The sequence below is a fragment of the Mytilus galloprovincialis genome, chromosome 14, assembly GCF_965363235.1.
Source record: "Mytilus galloprovincialis chromosome 14, xbMytGall1.hap1.1, whole genome shotgun sequence".
Taxonomy (NCBI): Eukaryota; Metazoa; Mollusca; class Bivalvia; order Mytilida; family Mytilidae; genus Mytilus; species Mytilus galloprovincialis.
Window position 1 is genome coordinate 60,533,955 of NC_134851.1, and position 12,808 is coordinate 60,546,762.

The 12,808-nt window shown below is 33.9% G+C and overlaps 1 protein-coding gene across 1 annotated transcript; it reads right to left on the reverse strand.

Annotated features, from left to right (window-relative positions):
* Positions 1 to 8,607: 8,607 nt before the first annotated feature.
* LOC143059039 (ras-related protein Rab-5C-like) lies at positions 8,608 to 11,957 on the reverse strand. The gene is made up of 3 exons (XM_076232516.1): positions 11,837 to 11,957; positions 10,649 to 10,742; positions 8,608 to 9,900 (listed from the first exon to the last, which is right to left on the reverse strand). The coding sequence occupies exons 1-3, from the start codon at positions 11,927 to 11,929 to the stop codon at positions 9,770 to 9,772; spliced, it is 318 nt and encodes a 105-aa protein (XP_076088631.1). The 5' UTR covers positions 11,930 to 11,957; the 3' UTR covers positions 8,608 to 9,769.
* Positions 11,958 to 12,808: the final 851 nt, after the last annotated feature.

Below are 12,808 nucleotides of genomic sequence, written 5' to 3' on the forward strand. Positions count from 1 at the left end.
GAAAACTGAAGTGAGAGAACGGAAATGAAAATATAAAAACGAAGATGTGGTATGATTGCCAATGAGACAACTATCCACAAAAGACCAAAATGAAACAGACATTAACAACTATAGGTCACCGTACGGCCTTCAACAATGAGCAAAGCCACTGAAATACAGGCTCCTGACTTGGGACAGGCACATACATAACTAATGTGGCAGGGTTAAACATGTTAGCGGGATCCCAACCCTCCCCCTAAAAAATTAGCAATTTTTCTATTTGTGAAGGGGCACAACTTAAGAACGGTAAAAGTGACACCACCAAAATTCAAACTTGATCTGTATTTTATGGTAATAAGCATTGTTTATAAGTTTCATAACATTTGGTTGAGACAATGTACGTTACAGAATAACCGTTTCACAGATGATATCGGATATGTTCCTTACATCGTTTCTACAATCCCCTTCCCTTTTTATGAATGTGACCTACCGAATAAGATAGTTTACTGGGATTGTAATAACACGAGCAACACGACGGGTGCCACCTGTGCATGATGTGGAGCAGGATCTGCTTACCCTGTCGGAGTACATGAGATCACTCCCAGTTTCAGTGGGGTTCTTGTTGCTTAGTCTTAAGTTTTCTTTGTTGTGTTATGTGTACTATTATTTGTCTGTTTGTCTTTTTCATATTTAGCCATCGCGTTGTCAGTTTATTTTTTATCTATGAGTTTGACTGTCCCTCTGGTATCTTCGCCCCTCCCTTGTTAATCGGCCCTGCAGTACTTTAAGTAAGCTTCAACTATTTTTTTTGTCACAACAACTGATCTTTAAAGACAAACTTATAAACTTGTAAGTAAGCTCCAACTTACTAGTATTTGTATGGCCCCACTGTAGCGGAGGGAGTATAAAGTTTAACTCTTATCCTTCTTTAAGTCCGTTCGTCCGTACGTCAAAGACTAGGTTTCCATTCACTACCTTTAGTTCACAGGCACTTGTTTCTATCCATTGGAAGCTCCACTATCAACGTATATTTACGACTCGTAAATTGGAAAATGGTATTTCTACCTAATACGGTTACGACACATTAACAATAATCTAAACGTTTTCCAAATATTGTAAACACACGGTAGGTATAGTGTCCGGCTAGGATCGTGGTTTTTCGAGTGATTTGATCGGGCTTTTTCGAGTGTGACCACTTTTTTTCGAGTGAATATGATCAAAAATGTAAACAAACAGACTTCTTTTCTAACAAGACGTGATATAAAAGCTTGAGTTTGATATACAAGGTTATACATGATATGTTAGTATTCACTGGTATTAAAGAGATAATAGTAACTGCAATTACGATTATCCCAATATGGCGACGGTAGATATAGGTAAAATCTTTACACTCGTTTTTCTTAAATGTAGCATGTTTTTGTCAATAGTTACTCAGCTGCAAGGTTTATCTATACCATTACATCATATTTGAATCGTAACGGTGCACTGGAATTGTCTAAGAGCTGTGAAAATAGCCGTTGAAAAATTCGGGATGATAATCGTAACTCTATGGTATTTTTCTTCTTTGATAATCGTAATTTTCTTTATATGATAATAGTAACTGAAACATAATAAATGTGTCTTTCAGCATTTCAATGGTATTTTGTGTGTTAAAAATGTAAATGCCCAGTTAAACGATGACATTAACGCATTTAAAAATAAATGAAGAAACTTACAGGTTAATATCTAGGATAAATTTACCTATATATCTCTAATTGATGAGAAAAAGGATGGATTAGCTATATCCTATATTCCAAAAGTGCAATCCTTTCAATTCATTGCTCAAAATGAAAGTCACGTATACCACATTTTCATATGTCAAAAAAGATATATGCCTGTTTCATTGATTTCAGGAAGGCATTTGATACTATTGATAGAGATGCCCTCTTTTACAAATTGTCTTATTACAACATAGATGGTCCCTTTTTTAGTATAATGAAAGATATGTATAAAGAGGTTTTGTACTTGGTAAAGATCTCGGAAGGTATCACTGATTTTTTTGATTCCTCAGTTGGGGTAAAACAAGGGTGTATTTTAAGCCCTACATTATTTTCTTTATATATTAATGATTTACCATCTATTTTTGACTCAACATGTGAACCACCCAAGTTAAATGATAATGATATATCATATCTGTTATACGCTGATGATTTAGTTCTTATCAATAAATTCAGCCGTCCATATTTTTCCTTTGGATTCACTTTTTTCTATTTTATACTGATATATGATTTTAAAAATTAAATTCAAATGTTTTGATCAAATTCCCATGTATTTTAGGACGTTTCTTTAAACAGTGTGGATGGTAAAGGATCTAGAATAGTTACCAGTTTATTGTTACTATTGTTTATTGTCACTTTTGTTTTTTGTTACTTTTGTTTATTGTTACTTTTGTTTATTGTTACTTTTATTTTTTGTTTTTATTAGCCTTACCTATAGTCTTACGAAGCATTTGACAGACGAAAAAAAACACAAATATGTATATTGATAAATTACATCAAAGGGCCAAACATGTAGATTATCACAGTCGGAACTGGTTTAATTACAAAGATTTTTATAGATTTTAAAACAAATATTTTGTGCTTCAGAAAAATGCATGAAAATTAGGAAAGGCTAATTTATGTTTTCATTTAATAGAAAAGTACTAATTATATGGCAAGTATGCAAATATAAAAATGTTCCTTGTTTAGTACCTTCAATATTTTTCTCTACAATATCTTCCATGCATATGTATGCAGCATACTTTTCATATACCGAGTATTTATGAATTTTTAATAAGTTTGTTTCTAATTTTGCGGAATATGCGTTATTTTATTCTCGTCTTTGCAGTCATTCTTTGAATAAGTATTTCTTGTAAGAAAATTTAAAGCTACATCAATTTAATTTTTGATTTTCGGGCTTTTGGCCAAACTATAAAAGAACACAAATCCATGTTTGTCAATGAACTCCACGTTACTTAATTTCATAATACACAAAGAATCCCATTTAGGGCCAAACATTCTCTAGTCTTATATAGCATTAAATGTTTTAAGGATGTCATATTATCATAATTCAAAATTGAATTTGTGTTGTTTATAGTTTATATCTGAGATACTGAAATTTCAGTGACAGTCATGAAGTAGCTAATATGAATAAAAAGATGTGGTATGTTTGCCAATGAGACAACTTTCCACAAGAGACCAACATGACTCAGAAATTAACAAATATAGGTCACCGTACGGTCTTCAACAATGAACAAAGCCCATACCGCATAATCAGCCATAAAAGAAATGACACTGTAAAACACTTTTCAAAGTTATCCCTTGTTCATCATAACTTTTAAGTTGTGATATCATCCATGAAAAATGATCGAAGTGACATGAAAACTGTAGCCACTAATTTCTCGTCAAACGGTTTTTGACGAATACTGAATGTCTTTCCTACTTCGTTATGGCATAATAGGGTATGTTCTAGAATTAAATCAGCAGTGGCTTCCCGGGGGCAGAAATAGCACATATAACAACCTACAATAAAATAATTTAAACAATATTAACTATATTTACTATTTACTTCAGGATAAATTATTTTTTGTTTACTGTCTTAATCAGAAATCTGATGTAAGGTGACACTTGCGTGTCGCCTGACAAGTATTGTCATGTATCATAATTTCCATCGCTCATTCACATATTTTGTGGCATACCTAGTTTAATAAATTTCTGTATATTAACAAAGTTTGTGTTTTCCCATTTCCAAATTTCTTGAAGCTTGTTCACCCTTCCAATTTTATAATATACTAGTATGTAGCTGTTTTCATAAGAACAATTAATTATATATGCATAAAAAGAAATATCATAAGATGTTGGGACGTTTCGTAAATAATTCATTGCCATAATTTCATAATATGCTATCAGATATACGTTTTTAGTGTCAATATCAATAAAACAGTTTCCAGTTACGATTATCTTTTTCATTTTTAAATACCATAATTACGATTATCTTTTTTCCGAGTTACGATTATCATCCCGAATTTTTCAACGGCTATTTTCAAAGCGCTTAGACAATTCCAGTGCACCGTTACGATTCAAATATGATGAAATGGTATAGATAAACCTTGCAGCTGAGTAACTATTGACAAAAACATGCTACAATTAAGAAAAATGAGTGTAAAGATTTTACCTATATCTACCGTCGCCATATTGGGATAATCGTAATTGCAGTTACGATTATCTCTTTAATACCAGTGAGTATTTGAGATATAAAGATAGTATCATTCTGACATTGCTTTTCGTTTAAATAGTTAAATTTAGCTTTAAAATGCTTTTATTTAAGAATTGAATGCTTCTTTTTGTAACTTCATTGGGGTGTAAAAGCGTTAACCGAAGTACATTTTGTATGAAGCGCGGAAGCGCTTCATTCTAAAAATGTGCACACGGTCAACGCTTTTGCAACTCTATGAAGTTACAAAAAGAAGCATTCAATACTTATAATCACATTTTTCTAGCTATGATCATGAAAACACGAATTTTATAATTGTTTTATTTAATTCACCTGTGCACTTTATTGTGGGACCACGTGTTATTATGAATAAAAAGTTTTATTGAGTAATGCAATTGCTTAAGGAATAACACGTGATGTGCAGTTAGCCAATCGGAATAAAGTGTTATAAGGAAACATACATCTCATGTAATTATTCCAAAATACCGAATAAAGCCATTTTCTTACACATACCAATACAAATTTAATGTCGACGGAAATGCGTATACATATTCAGATATCGCAGATCAAATTTATTCGTTCTGACATAGTGTGTTAATTTACGTTTTTTGATTGAGTTAACATGGTTAAGGCTGCCAATTGATATTTTATCGTCTGTTTTTATATGTTGTGATGTTATGCTATTGTTTCAGAAAAAGGGAGAAGGTTTGGTACTATTAAAACGTTTAATCCCGCTGCAAATGTTTGCACCTGTCCTAAGTCAGGAATCTGATGAACAGTAGTTGTCGTTTGTTTATGTAATTTATACGTGTTTCTCGTTTCTTGTTTTTTTTTTATTTGACCTATAATGGTTTACTTTTTTTAAATTGTTATTTGGATGGAGATTTGTCTCATTGGCACTCACACCACATCTTCCTATATCTATAGACCGTTGGTTTTCCCGTTTGAATGGTTTTACACCAGTAATTTTGGTGCCCTTTATAGCTTGTTGTTCGGTGTGAGCCAAGGCTCCGTGTTAAAGGCCGTACATTGACCTATAATGGTTTACTTTTATAAATTGTTATTTAGATGGAGAGTTGTCTCATTGGCACTCACACCACATCTTCCTATATTTATGGAATTTATATATCCTTAGATATACAGACACTTTACAAAAACTATTGTTATTGCATTGAAAACGACATTTTGAGACTAAATTCAGTTTTTCATGTCCGGGCTTTTTCGAGTGTGTCCTTTTTTTATCGAGTGATTATAAACATTTCTGATAGCTAAAAATGTTATGTGTTTACATTTGAAAACTATGAAATAAAGGCTCAAATTAAGTACTTTCAAGGCACATGGTGTATCAACACTTTCATTTTATCATGAAACAAGTATTGTTCATTTGTATATATATTCTTTTCTCACATCGTATAAATTGCATGTACAGTATATATCCATGAAGTCAACAATCTAATGTGAGTGTTCCAGACCATATAAGAATTTCGACCTAATAGGATAATCATTACTGAACAACAAAATGTCGACTTGGAAGATAACTTCCAAAAATGTCTTAAGCTGGGGTCACACATTCACGATTTTTACTGCCGTCCTTGACAGGACCATTCCCGATTAAAATTTGTCAAAAGTCTGATCAAGATCCTGTGAATCGTGGATGGAAATTCGATTTGTATCTTTCGCCAGGTAAAATTCGACCGAGTCTGTCACGACTGCGTCCCGATTCTACCGAATGTAATCCGACAGAGATCAGATAGTGACAAGACAGTGAACCGACGCTGACGGAAGTTGTCCGTTCGAAAACTGTCGGCATAATCGGGATGATCAGGTACTGTCGGAACGTAATCCTATCACGGTCCGCTCTATCGCATTGCAAACGGCTTTGTCTGGTCTCAGTCGTATTGTATTCTGTTATTGTCGGGACTTCTCCAGATCATTCCCGTTCCACAGGACACCGTCCCGAATACACAGAACATTGTTAGGAATTTGATCCGATACAGCAGAATCTGTCACGACATAGGCACGATTGTAATCCGACTAGACAAAATCGGCTGAGTTTCCCCGAATATTACGGGACGCACCTAACTGTCGGGGTGCTTTGCCGAACTATTCGGACCCTTCCCGACCAGTAGGAATCTGTTACGAACTAAAACGACTGCGTTCAGACAATAATAGGACATTCCAGATAATTGAGGATACTAATCCGACTTTTTCACTTTTCGTGTCGTATCGCTGTCTGATCTCAAACGGGAGCAATAATCGGCAATGTGTGAACCCCGCATTAATGAACTGTTAAGATGGGGTCACACATTCACGATGTTTACTGCCGTCCATGACAGGACCATTCCCGATTAAAATTTGTCGAAAGTCTGATCAAGATCCTGTGAATCGTGGAAGAAAATTCAAACTTTAATTAAAATTTGTAAAACAAATAATTTAATCACGACAACAATCAGATATTGTTCAGGAAGCGTCGATATTCAACCGTTTCCAAGCGAATTTATCCCGATAATCCCGTTCTCAATCGGCTTGTAATTCAATTTGTATCTTTCGCCAGGTAAAATTCGACCGAGTATGTTACGACTGCGTCCCGGTTCTACCGAATATAATCCGACAGAGATCAGATGTAGTGACCAGACAGTGAACAGACGCTGACGGAAGTTATCCGTTCGAAAACTGTCGGCATAATCGGGATGAGCAGGTACTGTCGGAACCTAATCCTATTAAGGTCCGCTCTATCGCAATGCAAACGGCTTTGTCTGGTCTCAGTCGTATTGTATTCTGTAGTTGTCGGGACTCTGACGTGGGTATTATTGACGAATTTCGTATTAATAACGGGACTGTTCCGGAACGGTAACGACAAAAACGGTTCGCAATCCTCACAAGATCTGGACTCAATCGGCAGAAAAACAGCAATGAAAAATTTCTCCAGATCATTCCCGTTCCACAAGACACCGTCCAGAATACACAGAACATTGTAAGGATTTTGATCCGATACAGCAGAATCTGTCACGACATAGGCACGATTGTAATCCGACTAGACTAAATCAGCTGAGTTTTCCCGAATGTTACGGGACGCACCTAACTGTCGGGGTGCTTGCCGAACTATTCGGACCCTTCCCGACCCGTAGGAATCTGTTACGAAATTAAACGACTGCGTTCAGACAATGATAGGACATTCTTGATGATTGAGGATAGTAATCCGACTTTTTCACTTTTCGTTTCGTATCGCTGTCTGATCTAAAACGGGAGCAACAATCGGCAATGTGTGAACCCCGCATTAAACAAGAGTTCAACTGTTTTACTAACTGACAAAAAAAAGTCGATATGATAAAGAGTCTTATAATTGATACTAGAGACGGACAGAAAACAGATACACCCAACTTAGGACAATTAATTGAAAGACAATGGGTTTCAACTTGTAACTTGTGCTGTTTTGTGTAGCCTTTGCACTATAAAATTAATACATTTCATGTAACTGTCATTGTTATAGATAAGTTTATTGTATATTATTGAATCGTTTCTAATGTATACCTATATGGTCGCAAATTGAGTTTCCACTTGGGCAATTATTTGTTTTGCCATCTCTTTCGCCAAAACAATATATTTTTCTCCACTTTATTACTTTTTTCGCCAAGTAACATAAATATATCTTTGTTTAAAATTTTCCTTACTTTTCTACCCCACCCCACGCTAAACCGTTAGTTTTTTCCCGTTTGAATGGGTTTGAACTAGTTATTTTGGGGTCCCTTCATAGCTTGTTGTTCGGTGTGAGCCAAGGCCCCGTGTTGAAGGCCGTACCTTAAACCATAATGGTTTACTTTTATATATTGTTATTTGGATGGAGAGTTGTCTCATCGGCACACATACATGTACCACATCTTCCTAGTATATCTATCATATGGTCCTACACTACGCATACAGTTTGACCGTGCCATATGAGTATACGCATATGGTCGTGACCATACGCGTATGATCCTAATACTCATATGGTCCGGATTATAAGCATAGATAATTCAAATTAAAACGTATATACATATATTGTATAAGATGAGATGTATGTTCTTAAAATAGTATACATCTTAGATATTGCATTATCTTTGTGTCTTGTATCTTGTATTATTTATTTTATTGTTTAAGAAATGGAAACCGAAAATGACTAAAATTAAATGCTGCAACTGTGAGGAGGAGTCTGATTATGCAAATATAGTATTTGATCATACAGCAACTAAACACCATGATAACTTCCCTTTCAATAAAAGAAAAGTGTCTAAAAAGTGGAAAATATGAATATTAATCAAGACATTACAATGTTGTTCCTGGTTTCGTTCGAAGCACTGGGCAATCTAGCTGGTGATAGCAATAAAAATAGCTATATGTTTATGTTTAGAAAGTGAAAAAAAGATTTTGGCAATTTATTTATATTTTTCACAAATTTTGTTCCATTCCTTTTAAAAGTTCGTTTCGCAAAACAAAATTGTTAGACATGTGTATTTTATATGCATTATTTGTTTATCTGTGGTTTAATTTCTGCTCATCTCAAAGACTGAAATTATCTAATTGTATGTTATGACGTCATTTTGTCTATACATTTTGTGAGTCCGTGTAAATAAACTCATCGTAGATACCAGGATTGAAATTTTATATTTACACCAGAGGCGCGTTTCGTATTCAGGAAAAAATAATGGATAATATTTCATAAATATGAGGAAATCAACATTTATTGCAACTTATTAAATCAAGCATAACTTCTTTAATAATTGAAGCGTTTATAGTCTGTTCAATCCTTTAAAATTGGACCAAGATCAATCTTAATCAGATTCTAATATTTTGGCTCGGTCACGTAGACCATTTTCAAAAAAAAAAATGCGTTTAATTAAATGCATGTAGTCTGCAGAAATATAATCTTGATCTTGAAAATGTTTTGTGACAAAAAAGTCATGTCCAATATAATCTTGATCTCGATAATTTTTGGTATCATGTCCAATATAATCTTGAAGTTTATAATTTTTGGTAGCATGTCCAATGTAATCTTGAACTTTATAATGTTTGGTATCATGTCCAATATAATCTTGAACTTTACAATTTTGGTATAATGTCAAATACGAGATGACGTATTTACCTTAAAATTTGTACTAATCAATATAAAAAAAAAATTACTTTGTCACTTGGAACAATTTTCATTCTGATTATATAAATAACATGCATACAGAGATAATTTCTGAGTCTGAATGCAGAACACATACAGATTTGAATCATGGGATAACAACACATCTTACCACTACTCTTTTAGATAGTGTTTAAAAACAAAAACAATGAACCTTTAAAGTGTATACAGATATAAAATGTAACATATAAATAAATGAAATATTCCCAGATAAGAAATTCACTCCAGATCCAGACAAAACCAGTATACTCAAGATGGTTGTAGAATGATCCAATAATTCCTAAAATTTCTAGCCTTGCCCACTCCATTTTGGTATCCACATTAAGATATATGCTCTAAACATTAAAATGAGTAAAACATGTACGAATCACATTTTCTAAAAACAACCAATCATTGTTATTGTTGCTTGCACATATTGCAACATCCACCGCGTTCTTCTGACCTCTCAAGTGTTTCAGTTAAGTATATATATCCATCAAGTGGTTGTTGACCTGCTCCACCTGACCCGTTTTCAAGTAATTTCTTTGCTACATTAAAAACAAAGATTGTCTTTTAAATTATTTATTTATCGAAATTAAAGTAAAGTTTTGTAATCCACACGATAATTGTTCTAGACTATACCAAAAAAAAACATGCCTCGAAAAATCCAGTAAGTCCAAAAATGACCGTTTCAGAACATAACTCATCATGGATAGTTTCATTGTTTGTACCCCAAGATGATAATAACGCCACGTGATTGATTTAATTTAGATTGTTTATGACATTTTAACCAACCAGGACATTTCTGGTGTATACTTTTGAAAATATTACCCAAGATGCATTAGATTCTGAAACGGTGTATATTTTTGAAAATATTACCCAAGATGCATTAGATAGGATCCGTAGTTTATATAAACTTAAAAGACCAATGAGACTGTTTATAAAGATTGCTGGCATCTCTTGTCTAAGGATAAAGTCTACTAGAAAACAGGGACGAAAGATACCAGAGGGACAGTCAAACTCGTAAATAGAAAATAAACTGACAACGCCATGGCTAAAAATGAAAAAGACAAACAGACAAACAATAGCACACATGACACAACATAGAAATAAAGAATAAGCAACACAAACACCACCAAAAACTAGGGGTGATATAAGGTGCTCTGGAAGGGGTAAGCAGATCCTGCTCCACATGTGGCAAACGTCGTGTTGCTCGTGTCATAACAATATATAGAAAATACTTTGATCGGATTTACTGAGTATCAGCTATTTATCAACCCCACAGTTCTTTCTTACCTATTGCCAAAAATATTTCTTTTACATTCATGGCTGTCTTAGCTGATGTTTCCATAAATAATAAACCGTTTTCTTCAGCATACGCTTGTGCTTTCTAAAAATCAAAAACAAAATTACTTTTAAACAAGAAATGGTCCATAGTCTATGGTATTCCAAATAATTATGACGTCTTGCAAGGCTATTATATATTTTTTCTTTGAGGTCTTGTATCGTCGCGAGAAGGCGTGAACGCAAAAATTTTAATTAGCCTTCTAAGACGTCATAATTATTCAGACTAAGTCCATTGATGCTCCACTTGCACTATCATTTTCTATGTTCAGTGAACCATCAAATTGGGGTTAAAACTCTAAACTTGACATGCATTATCATTGATATGGTTTTATTGATAAATCAACTGTTTACAAAATTTAGAATTTTTTAAAAACTAAGGCTTTTCTACCTCAGACATAGATTACCTTAGCTGTATTTGGCATAACTTTTAGGAATTTTGGTCCTTAATGCTCTTCAACTTCGTGTTTATTTGGCCTATTTAACTTTTTTGGATTCGAGCGTCACTTATGAGTCTTGTTCAGACGAAACGCGCGTATGGCGTAGATTTAAAGTTTAGTCCTGGTATCTATGATGAGTTTATTTGCCATTTAAATTAGGAGGCTGACTAAAATATTATGCCTCTTGGTGGGGCATACAAACAATTCTCTTTCATGAAACCTATGTCTCGCACAAATCTTACTTGATAAAGATATAAACTGCTAAAATTAAGAGCTTGACATTATTCTATAGACACTTATTTATTGTTGAAGACTTTTTTTTACATCTAGATGCCATTTGACATTTGTTGTTGGATTGCTGTCTCATCATGGATACACATATCAGTGTCTGTCAGTTGAGAATTGAATATTTCTCAATATTTTAATTATAGGATTAGACATTCTTTTTATTACATTGACCAAAGACTATTGAATGGAAATGAAGTAGAAAATCACTATGAATATCTTTTTCTATGCATTCTTATTTATTTTGATACACCATTGTTGTATGACATCAGCGGAGTGACGTTATCCGATATTTAGTTTTGTGCTTATCGGCCCTCAAATTCTCAAAGATCATGATGATTATTACATTTTAATTAATGAATCTTATATGCAAACTATGAAAGTTATTTCAGTGAAATAAGTAGAGAGTACTCACATCAAATTCTACCATTCTTTTGTTGGCCAAATCTGACTTGTTTCCTGCTAAAGCAATAACAATGTTTGGACTAGTTTGCCGGCTCTTTAACATATCTACCCATTCCCTGACCCTAGAAAATGTGTTCTGGAAAAAGAAATAGTACACGGTTTTAATAATCCAAGACAGTACTGCGACCTTTAGAGGTTTGTAGAACTAGATATTTATTAAATGAATAGACAATTTTAGTCCTATGTTCTTCATCGAGAAAAATCGTCAATTATGTGTGCCTTAATGACGTCATTTACCAAATAGAGGGGATCGCCGGTATTCATACACTATTAACATTCATCAAGAGTCTTAGTGGTCTTCATTGTGCAGGATAAATTAAGAAATAGATCTTTCATGCCGTGCTCTATGTGTAGCCATTTATATTTGTAAACATTTAATACCTCGATAGCGCTCGGTATTAAGATATTATCAAATATAATGCCTACCAATGTTAAAATGAGCATAGAGCATAGAATGTTTTTATTAATTTCCTACACAAACAAAAATTTCTATTTTGATATCTGACGTTGTTCGAAATTCATCGAACGTTGCAATTTCAATTGTGACGTCAATCACGTGCAGCTAATGTTCTAATTAGAACGTGGCTTTGTTTCCAAAGCTAACGAAGAACGTAATATTAGAACTAGAAATAATGTTTGTTCCGTAGGTTCTTATTCGTCACAACTCGGCCGATTCCGTACCTTTATATAAAGGATAGAAAGAGTAGCGGATTCGCCCGAAGTTTGCACCGTAGGTTCTTAATAACAATTTCCCAATTATGACAGCAGTGCTGATTGTCATTTATACGAAATACTTTGCAGCATAATTTGTGCAATATAGCATCATACTTTTCAAACCACTTTCTGAACATGGAAACGGGAAACAGAAGTGACCATGCCCCTAAACACACGAATAATGTTTATTAAAACCAAAGTATTTGAA